Source organism: Myotis lucifugus, unplaced genomic scaffold, assembly GCF_000147115.1.
Source record: "Myotis lucifugus unplaced genomic scaffold, Myoluc2.0 scaffold_3060, whole genome shotgun sequence".
In the NCBI taxonomy this organism is placed as follows: Eukaryota; Metazoa; Chordata; class Mammalia; order Chiroptera; family Vespertilionidae; genus Myotis; species Myotis lucifugus.
The window spans coordinates 1-17,619 of record NW_005874108.1 but is presented as its reverse complement, the minus strand read 5'-3'; the positions used below and the strand labels follow the sequence as shown (position 1 = coordinate 17,619).

At 40.3% G+C, this 17,619-nt stretch overlaps 1 protein-coding gene across 1 annotated transcript; it reads left to right on the top strand.

Annotated features, from left to right (window-relative positions):
* Nucleotides 1-177: 177 nt before the first annotated feature.
* Nucleotides 178-17,313, top strand: LOC102428272 (collagen alpha-1(XIX) chain-like; the record flags this gene model as incomplete). Its single annotated transcript, XM_023749124.1, has 4 exons — nucleotides 178-348; nucleotides 2,042-2,108; nucleotides 9,673-9,801; nucleotides 17,236-17,313. Coding segments are annotated over 4 exons (445 nt in total), but the record flags the coding sequence as incomplete, so codon positions are not given.
* Nucleotides 17,314-17,619: the final 306 nt, after the last annotated feature.

The window sequence follows — 17,619 nt, the reverse complement described above, 5'->3', positions numbered from 1 at the left end:
GGACACTATTAATACCCTCACTTTTCAGGAGAGGAAGTTGGACACAGAGAATTTAATTCACTCACCCAAGGTCCCACAGCGAGGGAGTGCCAATGTCTATCCCAATCCTTTGTCTGAACCACAGCTGTTGCTGTTGTAAAAGAGATCATTCTTTACAATTAATTTTTTCCTTAACAGGGTGATCAGGGAATTCCCGGAGACCGAGGCCCACAAGGTGAACAGGGAAAGCCAGGCCTTCCAGGCATGAAGGGAGCCGTAGGTCCTGTGGGGCCACCTGGAGACAAAGGCTCTGTGGGATCCCCCGGGCACCAAGGCCCTCCTGGCATTCCGGGCGTCCCCGGCACTCCAGTAAGTGGTACCGAGAGCTCCAGAGCTCCTGGCTGGTACTGACCACATATCCCTTTTCCCATGAAAGCAACAATAGTTCTTTCAAAATAAATGAAATGAGCCTAACGTGGCCTCTGCGAGGGTACAATTGCTGTCATTTCTTTCAGGTTATGTACCAGACCTTCTGCTAAGCACTCCCAACACGTGACCTCCCAGCATCCTCACAATGAGCCTGGGAGGATGGCTGTCCTTTCCATCCGACTTAGCAAAAGCAATAACTTGGAGTCAACTTGTCCAAGGTCACAGTTATTTAGTGGATCAAACCCAGGTCCAACTGACTCCAAAGCCTTCCTCTTAAGTACTATCTATAATGCCTCCTCCCACCACACAGGAAATACATACTATGTCTGTTTCATATTAAAACTTCACTTTGATGAATATCAGAACAGCAGATCTGCTGGAGTAGTACTCTGAAGTGGAGACCATTTGGGCCAAGAGTGTTTGGTTAAAAAAGCCAGGTCTTTATTAGTATCCTCAGAAGGCATGGTGGGTGCCATTCCACAGAGGAACTTCATCTGAAAATGTCCATGTCAGGAAGAAGGAGAGTTTGGGAATAAGGTCAGGGAGTTAAGGACATGCTGTCCTCAGATGTCATTACCAGACAGAGGGCCAAATTGAGCATTCCCAGAATTTTCAGACTTCTTTATTTTTACCCACTTCCCCTGACCTCTACTTGAATAAAACCTGTAGAATGGCTTCTCTGTGTCAATAATTGGTATTTGATGCATTAATTCAAATTTATTTGTCCCATCTGCAGTGAAATTAAAATGTTGAAATAGGACATTCTTGGAACTACTGAGTCCTAACAGCAATCATCATCTGAACCCAACACATTGTCTTTAATTTTATACCCCTGGATAGTAACCACCAAATACAAAGAAGAGTAATAAAACACTTTGAAATCCTATCCATCATGAAAAAATGATAGCTCCCTTTTGAAATATCAAGGTCTATAGTAAAACATTACTATTATATTGGTAGATTCTTTGTCAAAGTCATGTAAATTTATTTGTGAAGAAGTTAAAAACGCAATTGACATCATTTACCTACTTGCATTTTCTCTTAAAAAAGAAAACTGCTTAATAGAAATAGGCCTGCAAAGTACAAATTACAGAATAAACTTTACCATGAAATGGGAAAAACTTAGTAAGCTTTATCCCATGCACAAAATATTTAAAAAAATAATCTGGAATACTTAGAATTCTTTTCCAGGTTGTCTTCCTTTGAAAATACATAATATCAGTGAGGTAATAACTGTACCAGTGTCCAGTGATTGGTTAGAAGTTTAGTTGTGCCTGGGATATTTAACATCATGATAACACTGCTCAAGTTCTGTAACTTCAGGAAATGAAGTAATATGAAATGTCTTTCCTGACTATATGAAGCCTGTCTCTCCATTCAATAGGAAATATGTTCACATCACTGGTTATGATTTCAGCCCACAGCTTTTAAAGCAATTAGGCACTTCAACTTCTTTCTAGCATTTGATCAAAACAAAAGAAATGTATTGCTTAATATAGTCAGTGGCCGAAAGCATTTTGCCTGATAAATGTATCTCTACAGAAGCTTCAAGTATGCATGCCAACCCAATATTTCTATTCTCTATTCACTTCTCCTGTGCTTTATTTTAACAGACCTTTTTTTTCTTCTTTAGGCTGATGCCGTTTCATTTGAAGAAATAAAGAAGTATATTAATCAAGAGGTACAAAGGATTTTTGAAGGTTAGATTTGCTTAATAAACATTTCTGAATCCTTTACCAATTCTCATCCACTGTGGAAAACCCCTGCAGCAACATTCTCAAAAGATGGTCATTAAACAAGTTTAAGAGGCAACCCACTTTGTGATGGGAAGCTCTATTTGATAGAAAAATTTTCCTTATGCTAAGTTAAAGTTGCCTCACTATAACTTCCTATCATCATTCTTGGTCTGCTGCAACAACACAGGTAAAGTATCTTTCTCTGTTCAAGTGTGACCACCCTTTGGGTATTTTTCTTTTCTCTTTTTTATTTATTGATTTCATTGTTGTTGTGCTTATTTATGCATTCATTGGTTGCTTCTTGTATGTGCCCTGACCAGGGACCAAACTCACAACCTTGGCATATCCAGACGATGCTCTAATCAAATTGAACTACCCAGCCAGGGCCCATGGATTTTTCAATATCCTCCTTCGTTTTCTCTTCAGTGGAGTGTGCCCAGCTCCTCCATGATCATTGCCCTTTAGAAATACTTAATCTTTAAATGTCCTTCATTCACCCAGGAGAATTTGAACAGGGCAGTGTCTTTTGACATAGGCCAGAGTCAGCAAACTATGGCCCACCAGCCAAATCCACCTACCACCTGTTTTAGTCGGCCCAAATGAGAATGGGTTTTACTTTGGAGGGGAGATGCAGGGGAGTACATTTTTAATGGTTTTTTTTAATCAAAAGAATATTTCACGACTAGTGAAAATGACCTAAAATTCAAATTTGTGTCCATAACTAAAGTTTCATTGAAACACAATCACACTCATTCCTTTATGTATTTTCTCTGGCTGGTGTCATGCTAGGGCAGCAGAATTGAGTAGTTGTAACAGGGATAGTATAGCCTGCAAAGCCTTAAATATTTACTTTTGCAGAGAAAGTTTTCTGACCCCTGATAGAGACACTTCAATAACACAGCCTAAGATAGCATTTTTTGGGTAAGCAACCTTATCACATTGTTGATTCATATTGAGTTTTTAATTAACTAGCAACTTTGGATCTTCCTTGTACAAAGTTTTTAAAATTAGCTGTTTCTCATTATGCACTGTTTTCATATTTAAAATATAGGTGTGCTATTTTATGTTGCTTCTTATTAAATTTCAAATGATTCCATTTCACACATTGTTCCAACCTGAAGATACCTTTTGGAATGTTGTCTCATAAGGCAGGTTGGCCGACCTTCATCACTTTGTGTTATCTCTAAATTTTGTAAACATCTCATCATTCTAAGTTTTTTTAGAAAAGCAAGGAAGAATTCATTGACCACAGCCAGAACTTTGACACTTCGGGTGGTGAAATAAAGAAAGTCATAGCAGACGCAACAGGAGAGCCTAGGCTTGGCTGCTGTGGCTCACTGGCAAGTCAGAGAAAAGAGGACCTTGCAGACCGGTTCAGGGGGTTGCCCGGGACACGCTGCCACTGCCCATTGTTCCCCTGGTTGCTAGTCTTGTGGGGTCTTTTAGAGGTTAGGGTAATAGGTTCCTGTGAGGGAAAGAGAGGGGAAAAGGAATGTCACGGGTATGCTTCCTGGGGGGACAGTGTGTCATCATTCTAATTATTGATAGACATTTTAAACTTAAAAAAGAGTCAAGGATTAGGCCTTTCTAAATGCCATTGCATTCCTCCTGCTCATTTGTACGCCATCTGTTAGTCTTTTGTTTTTGTGAGTGCTGATTCCATGTAGTTGTCCTAAAATCTACTCTGCATTTTTTTATCTATCCACAGGATATGACATGATTTTGTCAGGTGATTTGCTCAAATCAAGATCACTCCCCTCAACTGTGAACTTAATAAAGTGGGAGTTATTTGTCAGAACATAAATCCACATTGGCTCTCACGGCTTCTGCTTCTTTTGCAGAGTGCCCTGCCCTTGCTAAGCTAAAAATACATTGTTGAATTTACAAGGAATAAGATTACAAAACGCCCCAAGTTCATCTATTAACATTTCTACTGCAAATGTGGAGTTAGCTCCTCTCCAAGAAGCTCTGGTTATTTTAAGCAGTAATTAGCATCAGAGACCAAAATCTCAGTGCTTGAGTGCACATTATCTTATTTCACATGAACACTGGACACAGAGCAGAGGAACATGGGGACTTTTAGCCACTTCAGTGACAAAAGAGGAAAAAAAAATGTTTTCATGAATTCATGCTGTTGATCTCAGTTTACCTTGATCTCTACTAAGTATCTGGACAGTGCTTTACATGATAGTCTATTGATATAACTGTCTATTCTTTCTTTTTTAAGCTACCAGTTTTCTCTTTCTAATTTTAATGTTGCCCCCACATTTGAAAATCCCCTTTTATTTTCCTTTATTGACCTTTGAATCAAGCATCATGGATCAGGCTCCAAACTTTGCAATTCAGACATTCCACCTCAACAATCATCTCTCAAGTATCTCTGCCTGACAAAGAAAAGACACAGCGGCTCTCCGGAGGACACTGAAGAACATAGAGGCATGTGCAGGATGCAGTGCACAGTGAAATCTCCAAGTGCCCTTGTTCAAATTTCATTAATAACTACAAGACAGCAGCAGCAGAACTTTATAGCAAGCATAGGGCCCTTCTGAGCATCGGGCCTTGTGTGACTCACAGGTAGCCTGTCCATGAAGCCGCCCCAGGCACAGGGCACCTAGGATCTCAGCACTGCAGCTTTAGTAGAAGAGGGAGAGCCACAAATACATGCTTTTGGACTGCAATCTAAAATTTTCCTTTAATTCTCAATTTCCATGAGTTCTCATGTCAATTATCTTCTTTTTTTTTCTTATGAGGGCTGGTGGGCCCACGGGTATTTTATTGAAATAGCAGTGGTGGTTGATAATACTTTCTAGATTCAATGTAAAAAAAAAGTCTCAATATTGCAGGATATCTATATATTATGGTAAATATAGTGGGTTCCATTTATGAGATGATGGGTTTTAATGTTTTATTGTTTGGCATGGAGGTGTGGACTCAAACAAACCACACTGCATAGATAATGTAAAGAGATCACTGAAAAAAAAAATTTTTTATCATTGACACTGTTACAGACATTCCCCCATCTCCTCCTGGCCTTTGCCCATCTCTATTTTATTTTTCATCTCAAGCAGCTTTAAGGTTGAACTTCGATTTTGTAAAAGACTTTAGATAAAAATATATATTAAATACTTCAGCAGTTCATTAGTCTCATTTTCTTAAGAGCTGGTTAAGAATGTCAGAAAATATAACCAAGCACTACCAGGAAACTGTTTTGTGTTGAGATCTTCGAGATAATCATTTTCAAGTCCTGTGGGCGCTGGATGAAGGCCTGGCCCCCCGTGGCTTGCCCTCTGCCTTGAGCAGAGGAGACGTGGCTCCTTCTTCCTGGGCGGGGCTCCCGTGTTGCCCACTCCCAGATCATTCTGTGGTTACTCCCATGAAAGGCTGTCTGCCTCCTGCAGAGGAGGCCAGGGGGCGTTGATCACTCTTGGCTGTCTTGGGGCAGCCTTGCCTGGCTTCACTTGCTTGACAACTCCTCCTCTCAGTCCTCCAGCTCCCCCTCTGCATTTCCACCCCTTCTTCCTCTCTCAGGGTCCCCCCTGCCCACTGGAACCTGCAGGGTGCAGTCTCCCCAGCTCTCCTCTGGCTTCACCACCTCTCCCACCCTCTCCAGCCTGAGCCCAGCTCCCTCACAAGCCCCAGATGTCTCAGCCTCAAGACAATATTCTCAAATGGCCCACAAGGAAATTCTTTCCTGAGACATCTTGACTCGGAGACTCCACGTGTGATACCCCCTCTCCTTTTACCTCTGTCGGCACCAGTCCCACAAAACCCTCTTCTCCCAAACAGAATTGTTCCTGAAACCCAGAATTTAGTTATTTAGCACTTTAGTTCACTTGTCTCAAGATTATCCAATTCAGTCCATTTACTTTTCCATTTAGAAGTCTCTTTCCCATGGCTTCTGAACACTACTTACAAAACGAAAAAAGAAAAACTCCATTTTCACAAATCATAGAGCTCCAAGGTCACGGTTCTCCTTTTCAAGAAAGCTTTCTCTGTAAAAGCAAAGAGTAACTTTTACATTTAAAACAGTTACAGTTAAAAATATTTTCCATAGTCTAATCTCTATTTCATCCAATTTCTTCCTGTTTTTTTGTTTGGATCTGTCATTCAGTTTGTAGGATTTCCTCAGGATTTCCATGGCTGTCCGCTCCTGCATATGAACTGGGTTCTAACAAATTGAGAGTTGTGAGTGAATGGAGAGGTTTGCCAATCATGAGCTTCATTTTGTTATTTTAAATATATTTTTATTGATTTGAGAGAGGAAGAAAGAGATAGAAACATCAATGAGAGAGAGAGAGAGAGAGAGAAAGAGAGAGAGAGAGAGACATCGATCTGCTGTTTCCTGCAGGCCCCCCACTGGGGATAGAGCCTACAAACCAGTCATGAGCCCAGATTGGAATTGAACCTGGTAAACTCTTGGTTCATAGGTCCCCGCTCAACCACTGATACACCATGGCAGTGTGAGCTTCACTTTAAGGCAGTCTAGCTGGGCTTTTGCATTGAGGGATCCTCAGATTTCAGTGTCTTTAAGTCTCTCCTCTTAATATGATCAGATCCCCCAATGAAAACACTTCCTGCCAGCATTTGGGGAGCAAAGTCCGAGAGCTGAGCTGGGGCTTTAGCCCAGAACCTGTAAATGCTCATTTATTCTCCTTGCTTTCAGAAGAAAAGCCCACGTCTCAGTGGATGGAGTCTGTGGCCCCCAGCGCAGAGACAGTCTGTTTAGCCTTTTCAGATAATAAACCTCAGTCATTTGCTAGGCTTGGGCAGGGCCAAGCCCAGCAGTGTAGAGCAGAGACAGAGATTTCTGACTATTTCTTAAACAGGCTTTGAACCAATTCTCCTTATTTTAGTTCCATCCATTACCCCCATTTCCAGATGCACTGCCAATTCCCCTCTTTCTGGTTCTCAGTTTCCAATATTTTGTTATACTCTCTCCTTTCACAGTCTCTCTATTCCTCTGGTTTTATGCCTTTAAAAAGATCTTACTTGTTTTTCAGGGATTCAGGAAAGAGTTAAAAGAGAGGCATGTGTTCAACCCACCATCTTTACCCGCAATAACATTTCAAAGCAACAAGTTTATAAAGGTGGCAAAGGACTGGGCCAGAGTTAAGTGCGGCAGGAACAACCTTTGGGTGATGATGAACCACAAAATGAATATGAATTCATTAAACAATGCTATTGAATTTGCAGTTAAAATGAAATCAGAAAATAATTACTATAATATGAGAGGAAATTACTCTGTTGATATGTTTGCCCCTCGGGAGAGAACTGCTTATAGTTTTGGTTTCCACATTTAAGCGATGAACAGAAAAGCCCTGGGATAGGGGAGCCAAAAAATCTGATTTACAAAACAGATTACCAAGCCTACGAGTAAAAGTTGTTTAAGCTGAAGGCTAAGAGGTAACAATATTTTTGAGTATGTGACTGATTTCCTAAGAGAAATACTCATTAGCTACCGTCTGTTTCCATTATGGAGCAGCAAAAGAAAATAAGTTGAAGCTGTACCAAGAAAATGGGCGGTTAAACATTTGAATGAGCGTTAGGAGGAAAAGATGAATTTCTCTCTTTGAAAATATTTACAAATTCTATCTGTGAAATAGAAGATAAACGTGGGCTAGATGACATCTGAGTATCCCTTCTTCATATAGGTAATTTCTCACTACTTTATATGAATGTCTGCATTGCATTGCTGAACTCCTTCTCCAAGGAAGGCAAACCATCGGTCTTGTTTGTTAGAGTGATTGCCAGGGGTTTGCCTTGGCAGGTGGAATATGTGAGTTTAGCTTGTGCAAGCTCCTGTCTGAACTCTTCAGTTTCCTGCCTCATTAGAAAGCATAGCCAAAAACAGTTTCATTGATGAAAAATCGCTGAAAACAGAGGAAAGGCAATAAAAAATACAGGTCTTTACAATTTATTTAGAGGCTCAGGAACATGCTATTTTACATAATAGAGCATTAGAGTAGGGTTCTGAAGAAGTCATTACATTATACTTAAATGGCTATTTCTGAGCATAGCTTAAAGCTAGATAATTTACAGCTAGAAGCAATTATTCTAAAATTTTTCTATTTTACTGAAAATATTAAAAACCACCCCAAGCAAATTACTTGTAAACTTAATTCATACATGAGAGAGGAAAAATTAGTACTGTGAATACTTGCACTTAGACATTGAAGGTATTCAATGAGATCTGTCTTAAATTAAGAAAAATTATACTGAAATGCACATATATTTATTAATATATATATCTTTTAAATTCAAAAACAACAGTTTGCAAAGTTTCAAGCTATAATCATTGAATTTCATATTTGTTTATAAAATACCCAGTTTATAATTTAATATACTAAAGATATAACCATTCAATGTATAGATTTGCAAAATTATAACTATATATTAATTACAACTGTGTTTTATCTGTTATTAATAATGTAGTTTCATTCAAGGATATAAGGTTTCAAATACTACATGTGTTATCTATTGCTGCATAAGAAAATAACTCGAGCCCTGGCTGGTTTGCCTCAGTTGGTTAGAACATCGTCCAGTACATTGAAAGGCTGCAGGTTCGAATCCCAGTCAGGGCACATACCTCGGTTGCAGGTTTGATCCCTGTTTGGAGCACATACAAGAAGCAGCTAATCAATGTTTCTCTCTCACATTGATGTCTCTCTCTTTTTCTCTCTCTAAAATCAATAAAACATATCCTCTGATGAGTATTTTTTAAAAAGAAAATAACTCAAAACTTCAATGGCTTAAAAAATTTTATTATCTCACATTTTCTGTGGGTCAGAGACTTGAAAGGTTGCTTAGTTGTGTGGTTCTGTCTACAACAAAGTCAGTCAGGATGTGAGGCAGAGTGGAAGTCATCCAAAAGATTGATGGGCTGGAAGACCCACTTTCAGGTGTACTTACATGGCTGCTGGCAGGTGGCTTCGTTCGTCCCCATGTGGGTCTCTCCACAGAACATCTTGAGTGTCTTCAGTGCCTTGGGTGACTTAGTCTACCTTGTTACACACTGTCAATTCTGCTTTTTTCTACTTATTAGAAATGAAAAGTAAGTTCCAGGCCACACTGGAGAATGGAGGAATTAGACTTCATGTCAAAGAATTTGTAAACCTATTTTAAATCACTGCACATTCACAAGATTGTTGGAAAGTAGCTTAGATTTATTTAAAACCATTTTTTAATATGAACCTAAATTCTCTCCACAAGTCATTGCCAGAGGTTAGTTAGATTCTACGTTATTGTTCTGTCCACTAAATCGGCTGTATCTCTGAAGCACCGAACACTCTCAGATCCTGTGATCAGCACAGCTGGTCTTCATCTATATTCAAACAACTTTGTGCAATCCATTTTATTTGACCAATCAAAAACCTCTCTCAGCAATCAGACCATTTGGTAAATTAGATGTGCTTAAATTGAAAGCTAAATCTTTTTTTTTCATTGACTTTCATGTAAAAAATATTTGGCATTTTTTTACCTAAAAGTATTCTTATAGCATGACGTTTTATTTTTCCTTTCACAAATGCAGAGAGGATGGCTGTGTTCCTCTCCCAACTCAAGCTACCAGCGGCAATGTTGGCTGCTCAAGCTCACGGGAGGCCTGGGCCACCAGGAAAGGATGGGTTACCTGGGCCACCAGGAGACCCTGGACCTCAAGGTAAGTCATTGGGTATAATATTTGTTTACCAGTTCTTTAATGCTCACTATTTATAACATGCTAATCACAGTTAGGCAATATATATATTCAATATATATGTATATATAAAATGATTTCATATATAATATCTTGTTAATATTTGATATTCTAGAAATAGATTTTTAACTATTACTTCTTCAAATTAATATTTGTTGTGATAATAACAGTAATAACAGGTGTTTATATATCACTAGAGGCCCGGTGCATGAAATTTGTGCATGGGGGAGGGGTTGTCTCTCAGCCTGGCCTGCACCCTCTTCAATCTGGGACCCCTCAGGGGATGTCTGACTGCTGGCTTAGGCCTGATCCCTAAACCAGCAGTCAGACATCCCTCTCGCAATCCAGGACTGCTGGCTCCTAACCACTCACCAGCCTGCCTGCCTAATTGCCCCTAACCACTCTGCCTGCCTGTCTGATCACCCCTAACCCCTCTGCCTGCCAGCCTAATCACCCCTAACCGCCCTCCCCTGCTGGCCTGATTGCCCCTAACCACCTCTGCCTTGGCCCACAACACTGTGGCTTTGTTTGGAAGGAGTCGACCCGGTCTAATTAGCATATTGCTCTTTTATTAGTATAGATTATTATCTGGGAATCTCAGAGTTGTTTTTGCCCCCCTGTTGATGTATGTAGACAACAAGAATCATCATCTTACTATCTTAAACTGAGGGGGGGAAAAGCTACTACTATAAGTAGTGATTTGGGGCCAGAATATTTTTTGAAAAAATTTAGAATCCTTCTCCCTCTAATAGAGCTTGTGGATGGTAACTTTGAATTTTAAAGAATTTCTTTTAGGGTTTCTAAAAATTTTGAAGCAAGACTTTTCTTAAATTGGCAAAAAATTGACAGACCAGATCTTGGATGTAGCTCAACCAGATTGATCTGGGAAGGCCATTTTCTAGAATTACGTTAGCGATCAGGCCAGGGGCCACATAGGCCCTGGTTTAGAAGATTCACAACTCTGACAAGAAAACAATAAATCCAATGGGTATGTACCATGAAAGATAAGACCAGGGAAACTATATTGCATGTGTTACCATGGAGGAGCTCAAGCGCTCTCCTTGTTAAATAATCAAAAGTTTGTTTAGGAGAAAAGAGAAAGCTCACAACAGAATTACCTAGGGATATAGTCCACAATACCATATATGCAGAGTACTACTTTTCATCCACTAGTTCACTTTCCTTCTTACTGCTCCTCTGTAACATCAAGCCTCATTTTCAGTAGGAAGTGCCCCAAGGAGATTGACATGCCCTCTCTCAATGAAAAGAGCAAGAACTGTCCCCAAATGCAGGGTTTGTTAGGGTCCTAAGTTACAATCCAGAGTGACAAGGCTTCTGGCTTCATGAGCCCAGTGTAAAACAACAATACAGTGGGGCCTTGACTTATGAGTTTAATTCGTTCCATGACAGAGCTCGTAACTCAAATTACTCGTATGTCAAATCAAAAAGTGAACGAGTGAGACACGTGATGCTGGGCTGATGTTGTGGCGTTCACTGTGACGTTCGCTGTGCCAACTAGCGGTGGGGTATCTGAAGCTGGCTCGTAACCCGAATTTTAGCTCGCAACTCAAAGCAAAAAATCGGCCGAGAGACAGCTCGTATCTCGAAAAACTCGTTAGTCGGGACACTCGTAAGTCAAGGCCCCACTGTAGTAAAATCACTGTAGTTACCTGGAGTGCATTCTATCTTTCCCTTAGTTAATAGAGAGGTTTGGCAGGTAGTCGGAGGAAAAGTGTAGAATCAGATGCAGCCTTCTGTGTGTACACGGTTGTCTAGAGGGTGGTTAATTATTATCTTTCGCTAGTTGGGTCTGTTCTGAAGTTAGAATTTATGAGACTGGAACAAAGAGCTTGAAAGCCCATCTGAAGATACATGATGCCTCAAAAGACCTGAAGAGTGTGGACTGTTCACACTTGTAAGAGAAAAGCCTTGGGCAGATGCCTCAAACAGTGGCAGTCTAAGAGGACAAGGACAGTGGAAAGTCAGGACATCGAGGAAAACCGTTCTGGAACTGGAGTCACCTGTCCACACAGCACCTGTCACCAGGCTCCCTTCCCGTGTAGGGGAGGCCCATCTGGAAGGATCTCAAAAGCAAAGCTAAGTCCACAGTGTCAGTGAAGTTTTTGGAAACCAGACTTCCATTCACCATGTGACTTACCTTACCTTTTGTGATGGATTTCTATGGGTTCTACCTGCAGTTCTGCTGAGGAGATCTTACAGCCTGCTTCCATTCCTGATATACGTTTCGGATGCAATTCTTGAATTTGAAAGCCTTGCCCAAATGATTTTCAATTTTTTTTAAACTGAGGTTTAGTGAAGTTGATAAAACTTTGGTCTCATCTGATGGTTTTTGACAATAGACATGTCTTGAGTATAATTCAGCTTGGTGACTCCCCAGGGTTTACCTGATATCTCCTTTGCAGTACTTAGTAAATGCCAGAAATGCAGCAGAAAAATAAAACTTGCAAACTATGGGATTCATTTCTGAAGGAATATTTGCCTATCATCAAGCTATACTGATAATTCTCTCTAAAGTCACAGAGAAGCCCTAGCCAGTTTAGCTCAGTGGATAGAGCATCAACCTGCAGACCAAAGCATCCTGGGTTCCATTCCGGTCAAGGGCACATACCTTAGTTGCAGGTTCCTCCCCAACCCAAACCCATGTAGGAGGCAACCAATCGATGTGTTTCTCTCACATCGATGTTTCTCTCTTGTCTTTCTCTCTCTTCCACTCTCCCTAAAAATCAATGGAAAAATATCCTCAGGTGAGGATTAACTAAAAATAAATAAATAAATAAATAAATAAATAAATAAATAAATAAATAAATTTTAAAAAAAATAAAGCCACAGAGAACCCTGACTGGAAAAAGGAAACCAAGGGGCTACCGCTGGGTTTTTGATGCCTTCCCAGGAGTTCACAAGGAACTGAAGTGCTACTCTCTGGTAGATAAATAGAATGAAGTGCTCAGAAGATGAAGTTATGCATGTAACTTCAAAGCTTTGCTCCACTCAATGTAAAAGTTTTCTCAAAAAGTAAAGGAAAAATGCATGTAAAACTGCTTCCCTAGTGACCATGTAAGCCTCAGGTGCCGCTGGCTGAGTTTGTCCTCTTAACACACGGCATGGCTGAGTTTGAGACAAGGTTGCAGTGAGGACGCAGCCCAGAGAGGGAAAGGAAATGTGGGCGCCGAGCAGCAGTGTGTCTGCCCAGTTATGAATTCTGTTTGATGGTGGCTCTTCTGGAATTTCTGAAAGAATTAGCTTGTCAGTGTTTTTTCAGAAAATAAATCCATTTTCATTTGAAATAAAGTGATTTGGTTTGAAATATGCACTATAGAATGAGTCCCTTATTATATTACTACTAGAGGCCCAATGCAGGAAATTTGTGCAAGAGTAGGCCTTCTGTCCCCCGGCTTCTCTCTGGCACCTGGGACCCAGGCTTCCCTGGCAGCCCTAGCTTCCTCCAGAGGACATCCGGTCTAATTAGCATATTACGCTTTTATTATTATAGATGTGTAGGGAAGGACACGAATTTGAAGGGGTCTGCCTCATTAGTTTCCTGTGCTTATTTTGAAAAGCAGTAAATATGTAAAAAGCAAGGAGAAAATCCATACGAGAGTATTAGAAGCACGTGATCCAACTTGGAAAAGGGAGGTACTGCTCCTGCAGAGGTTGTGATCATGGAAACTGGGGACCCTCCTGAAGCCCCCTGATCTCTCAGTGAAAATAGTGAATCATTCTGATTCAAGTTGGGTCACCTCATTTACGTTTTTTCTAAATTCTCAAAGTGGGTGATTGTTGGCATCTTTTTAAAATTCAGACGCATTTCCAAACGGTCTTATATTTTAACCATCCCGGGGGTTTCTGATTGTTGCCTTCCCGATGCCCACTGAGAGCACCTTCCTTGGTGTGCGTTCCCACCTCAGTCTGCAGCGCGGGGCCTCCTCATTTGTCCTGGCTGGGATGAGCAAGATTGTGCCACGTTAGGATCAAAGAAGCCTCCATCCATCTGGCTTCTCCTGTGTAAGCAAGAGAGGCGCATTTTCCTAACAAACCCTAGCCTCTTGAATGAGTTTAAGAGAAAGAACTTCATTTCAACTTTTTCCAAAGCACAGTTATTTCTCCACCTCTGTGAAAACCGGGACGAACAGATGCCACAGTTGAAAGCCCTGTCCACTCAGGAGAAACAACCCCACTGATCCCCCCACCAAGGCCCCCCCCCCCCACTGTGTGGATGTGGGGTCAGGAGAAAACAGGTCCAGCCATTTCACATAACCTCCATCAGTTTTGAAAAGACACTATTGGGAATGATTTCTCTTGCTTTTAAACTTTCGAAGTTTACCTGTTATTGGTTTATAGGAAGGAAACTTGCTGTTATTTGTAAGCCAGTGGCCCGTAGAGTAGTTCATGTGACGGATATAGATTTGACCTTTAGAATTTGTCAGCAGTAGGGAGCTTAAGTAATGGGAGGCATGTGCGTGTCAAAATGACGGAAGGGCGCTGTGGTCCATTAGCAGAAGAAACCAGGGAGGCCGAACAACGTATAAAGCTTGAGGCAGGTCCCCACATGGAGAAATGCCAGTAACACTCCCTTACTGGTCTCATTTGCCCAGTAGGCATATAGATGCACAGATTTATAACTTTGGAAGAATATCCCTGGCATTAAGATGGAATTCTCCCTACTGGAAATAAATGAAGTCTATCACCTGAAAAACTACAGTAGCACTTAATACCTCTAGGTGCTTTAGATTAGGACACTGCTGTTGTTGGATTTCTGTTTTCTTACATAAGCTACAGTGATGTCAGACTGTCACCCTGCATACTTCCAGGCCATGAAAATACATGTGCATTTGCAAATAGACCCACCTTTTAGTCTTTTCCAAATTTCAGGGGAGGCCTACCTTAAGTGGGTGAAAAGCTTAATTCTAAAAAGTAAGAAAGCTGTTATTGACTTTATTAGTATTCTAATCTGAAACTTTGTTGTGAAGCAATTATAAAATAAGACCCTATAAGTTTATGGCAGCCTTCATCCATGATGAGTTTGGGACCTTGTGCAATTCAACAGCTTTGTCTATTAATAGTAGGTTGTTATTAACCAAAGAACTGAGAGATTTGTACAAATAAATTAGTACGTTTGATAGAAGTGTATATGTCACCCTCTTATACAAATATACAAATTATTAACTCTTGTTTTGTGATACCATATTCACCAAATTCATGTGGAATAATATATTTTTGCCTTAGTTAAAATCTGAAAACTGAATTTAAATATATAGATTTTAACAGAAATATTCATCATTTGAAATTGTGTTACAATCTTGTTAATTCTCTTGTTAATCAAAAGTTTGTATATCTTTAGTCATATTTTTTTCTTCCTCATTTTTTTAGCCTATGATCTTAAGCACCTACTGACGTAGCTTGAGGGTCAACTTTACAATATTTCTATAACAGTAAAACCTAGGTTGGACTATCAAATATACCTCAGGCATGAAATATTATTTTACTGCAGGAAAGTTTAAATAATGCATTTGAAAGGGTGCTTTCAAAATGACCCCAAGTATAAACATCGTTTCTTGTTGTTTACATGTACTAAATGAAAGTCACTTATATACAAGAAATCCTGGGAATATTTTAAAGTTGAATATGTATCAATTTGGGGTACTGGGCCACATGCTCAAGCCACTGCTCTCTCTAGGACAGAGGTCCTCAAACTTTTTAAACAGGGGGCCAGTTCACTGTCCCTCAGACATTCCACACATGCGCACTGCGGGCCCAGGACGAGTCAGCAGCTAAGCAGGACAGGCGGAGGCAGCAAAAACACCCAGCGGCCCGGATAAATGTTTTCAGCGGGCCACATGTGGCCCGCAGGCCGTAGTTTGAGGACCCCTGCTCTAGGATCTAGGGTTGTATTGAGTGTCTATAACATAGTTTTCAGATATAAATGTGTGAAGATTTCCCATTGGGTATATTTCTAGTATGCACCTCAAAATATATCGTGAATGTAATCCTTTTTTTGAATATTTTCACATTTATGGTCAGGTCACACCTCCAAAACCAAGAAATAACGATGTGGTGATTACATTGCTAACGTTATTTGGATAATAATGTATACACTGTATGGTCAAGTCAAGACTGTTGCTCCCAAACTGATGTCTAATCCTGAGCAATAATGAGAAATAATCTGTCCTATATACTGTTCATAGAGAACATTAAGTGTTCTCCTCCTATCATGTTCAGCTGTAATAACACACCTTTATGGACAGGCACAACTGAGTTAGGACCTATTGTGTCCTACTGAGATACTGTCCTACCTATTAGCCTTGCTGTGTGTCCACATGATTCTGCATGACCACTCTGTTCCTTCACGACCAAGAGCCATGGTTTAAGTATGAGAAAGTTGGAAATTAAAACTCTACTTACCATCACTGTGAAACTTATAGCCACAGACCCTTCTCTTCAATGTCTTACATGGATGGAGACATATATAAAACCCAGATTGAAATGTTTTATGCTTTCTTAAAGCAGGGATAAGAGGCACAAATTGCTCTGTACCTTTCTACCTGAGGTAACAATAAGCATATTCAGTAACAAGAATGATTTTGTCTTAAAATGTACAGAGATCCTAGGCCTAATTTATTTTGGTTAAAGTATCTTAAATTGATGAAGTGAGTTTAGAAGGATCCCTCAGTCTTCCCTTGCATTCTGCAACTGCTGAAGTTCCTCCTCTTTGGAGTTACGAACTGCCATGTTAAACAGGAGGTTGCTGTTTTAACGTAACTAGAAAGGATATCATGTTGCTACAGACAGTCATTTGAACCAAATCCTGCGATTTTGTCCTCTCCTGACTCCGAGATGGGTGAATTCGCATATATTCACGCTCTTACTGTCATTTACTAAAATGATGAGTTTTTGTTCCTTTCATTCTCTTTAATTCTTAGACTAAGGTCCATCTTCTTGCTGTCACATTAGTTTGCCCTTGTAGTAAGCAGAACTCTCAGTATATTTATATTTAGCTTGAACCTACCCTCCAGTCAGAATTCCTATTGAAGACACTCACACACCTTGTTGTAGCTATTTGACGGAAGATTAGAATGATTGATTTCAGTTACTTAGGTATCATTTTCAGTACCCAAAGTCTCACTATCAAACATTTGACTAATCATACTTTTTATGCCAGCAGTTGCATATTTCTAAGCTCCTCATTGCATCTAATCTGTTTGGTATGTAAGTTTGATATGTGGTTAATGCAAAACAGACAGTTAAAGTAGTATATTAGCTCTATGTTAAGTGGACAAATTACAGAAATACTCTAGACTAGAAACATGGCTTTTATTTGTACTGTGCTGCCATAGAATGCTCTTACTTCTGTGTCTCTCTTTTTATATATCTCTCCCTTAGGCTACCGAGGACAGAAAGGAGAAAGAGGGGAACCTGGAATTGGGCTTCCAGGGAGTCCAGGTCTCCCTGGGACTTCAGGTAATAGTGATATTTATCTGCACAACACAAGCAAGCTTCTAAAATAAGGAGCCATGCCTTTTCCCCTATGCCCTTATGTGTTGCTACAGGAGAGGTTGAATAATGTTGGTTGGAGTGAGGAAGAAAGAGCCATACGTGATCTGCATTCTGATGGGGTCTTTTATTTCATTAGCTCCGAGTTTGCCAGGCTCACCGGGTGCCCCAGGTCCCCAGGGACCCCCAGGACCTAGTGGAAGATGTAACCCAGAAGATTGCCTCTATCCTGTATCTCATGCCCGTCAGCGGACAGGTGGGAAATAAGCACAC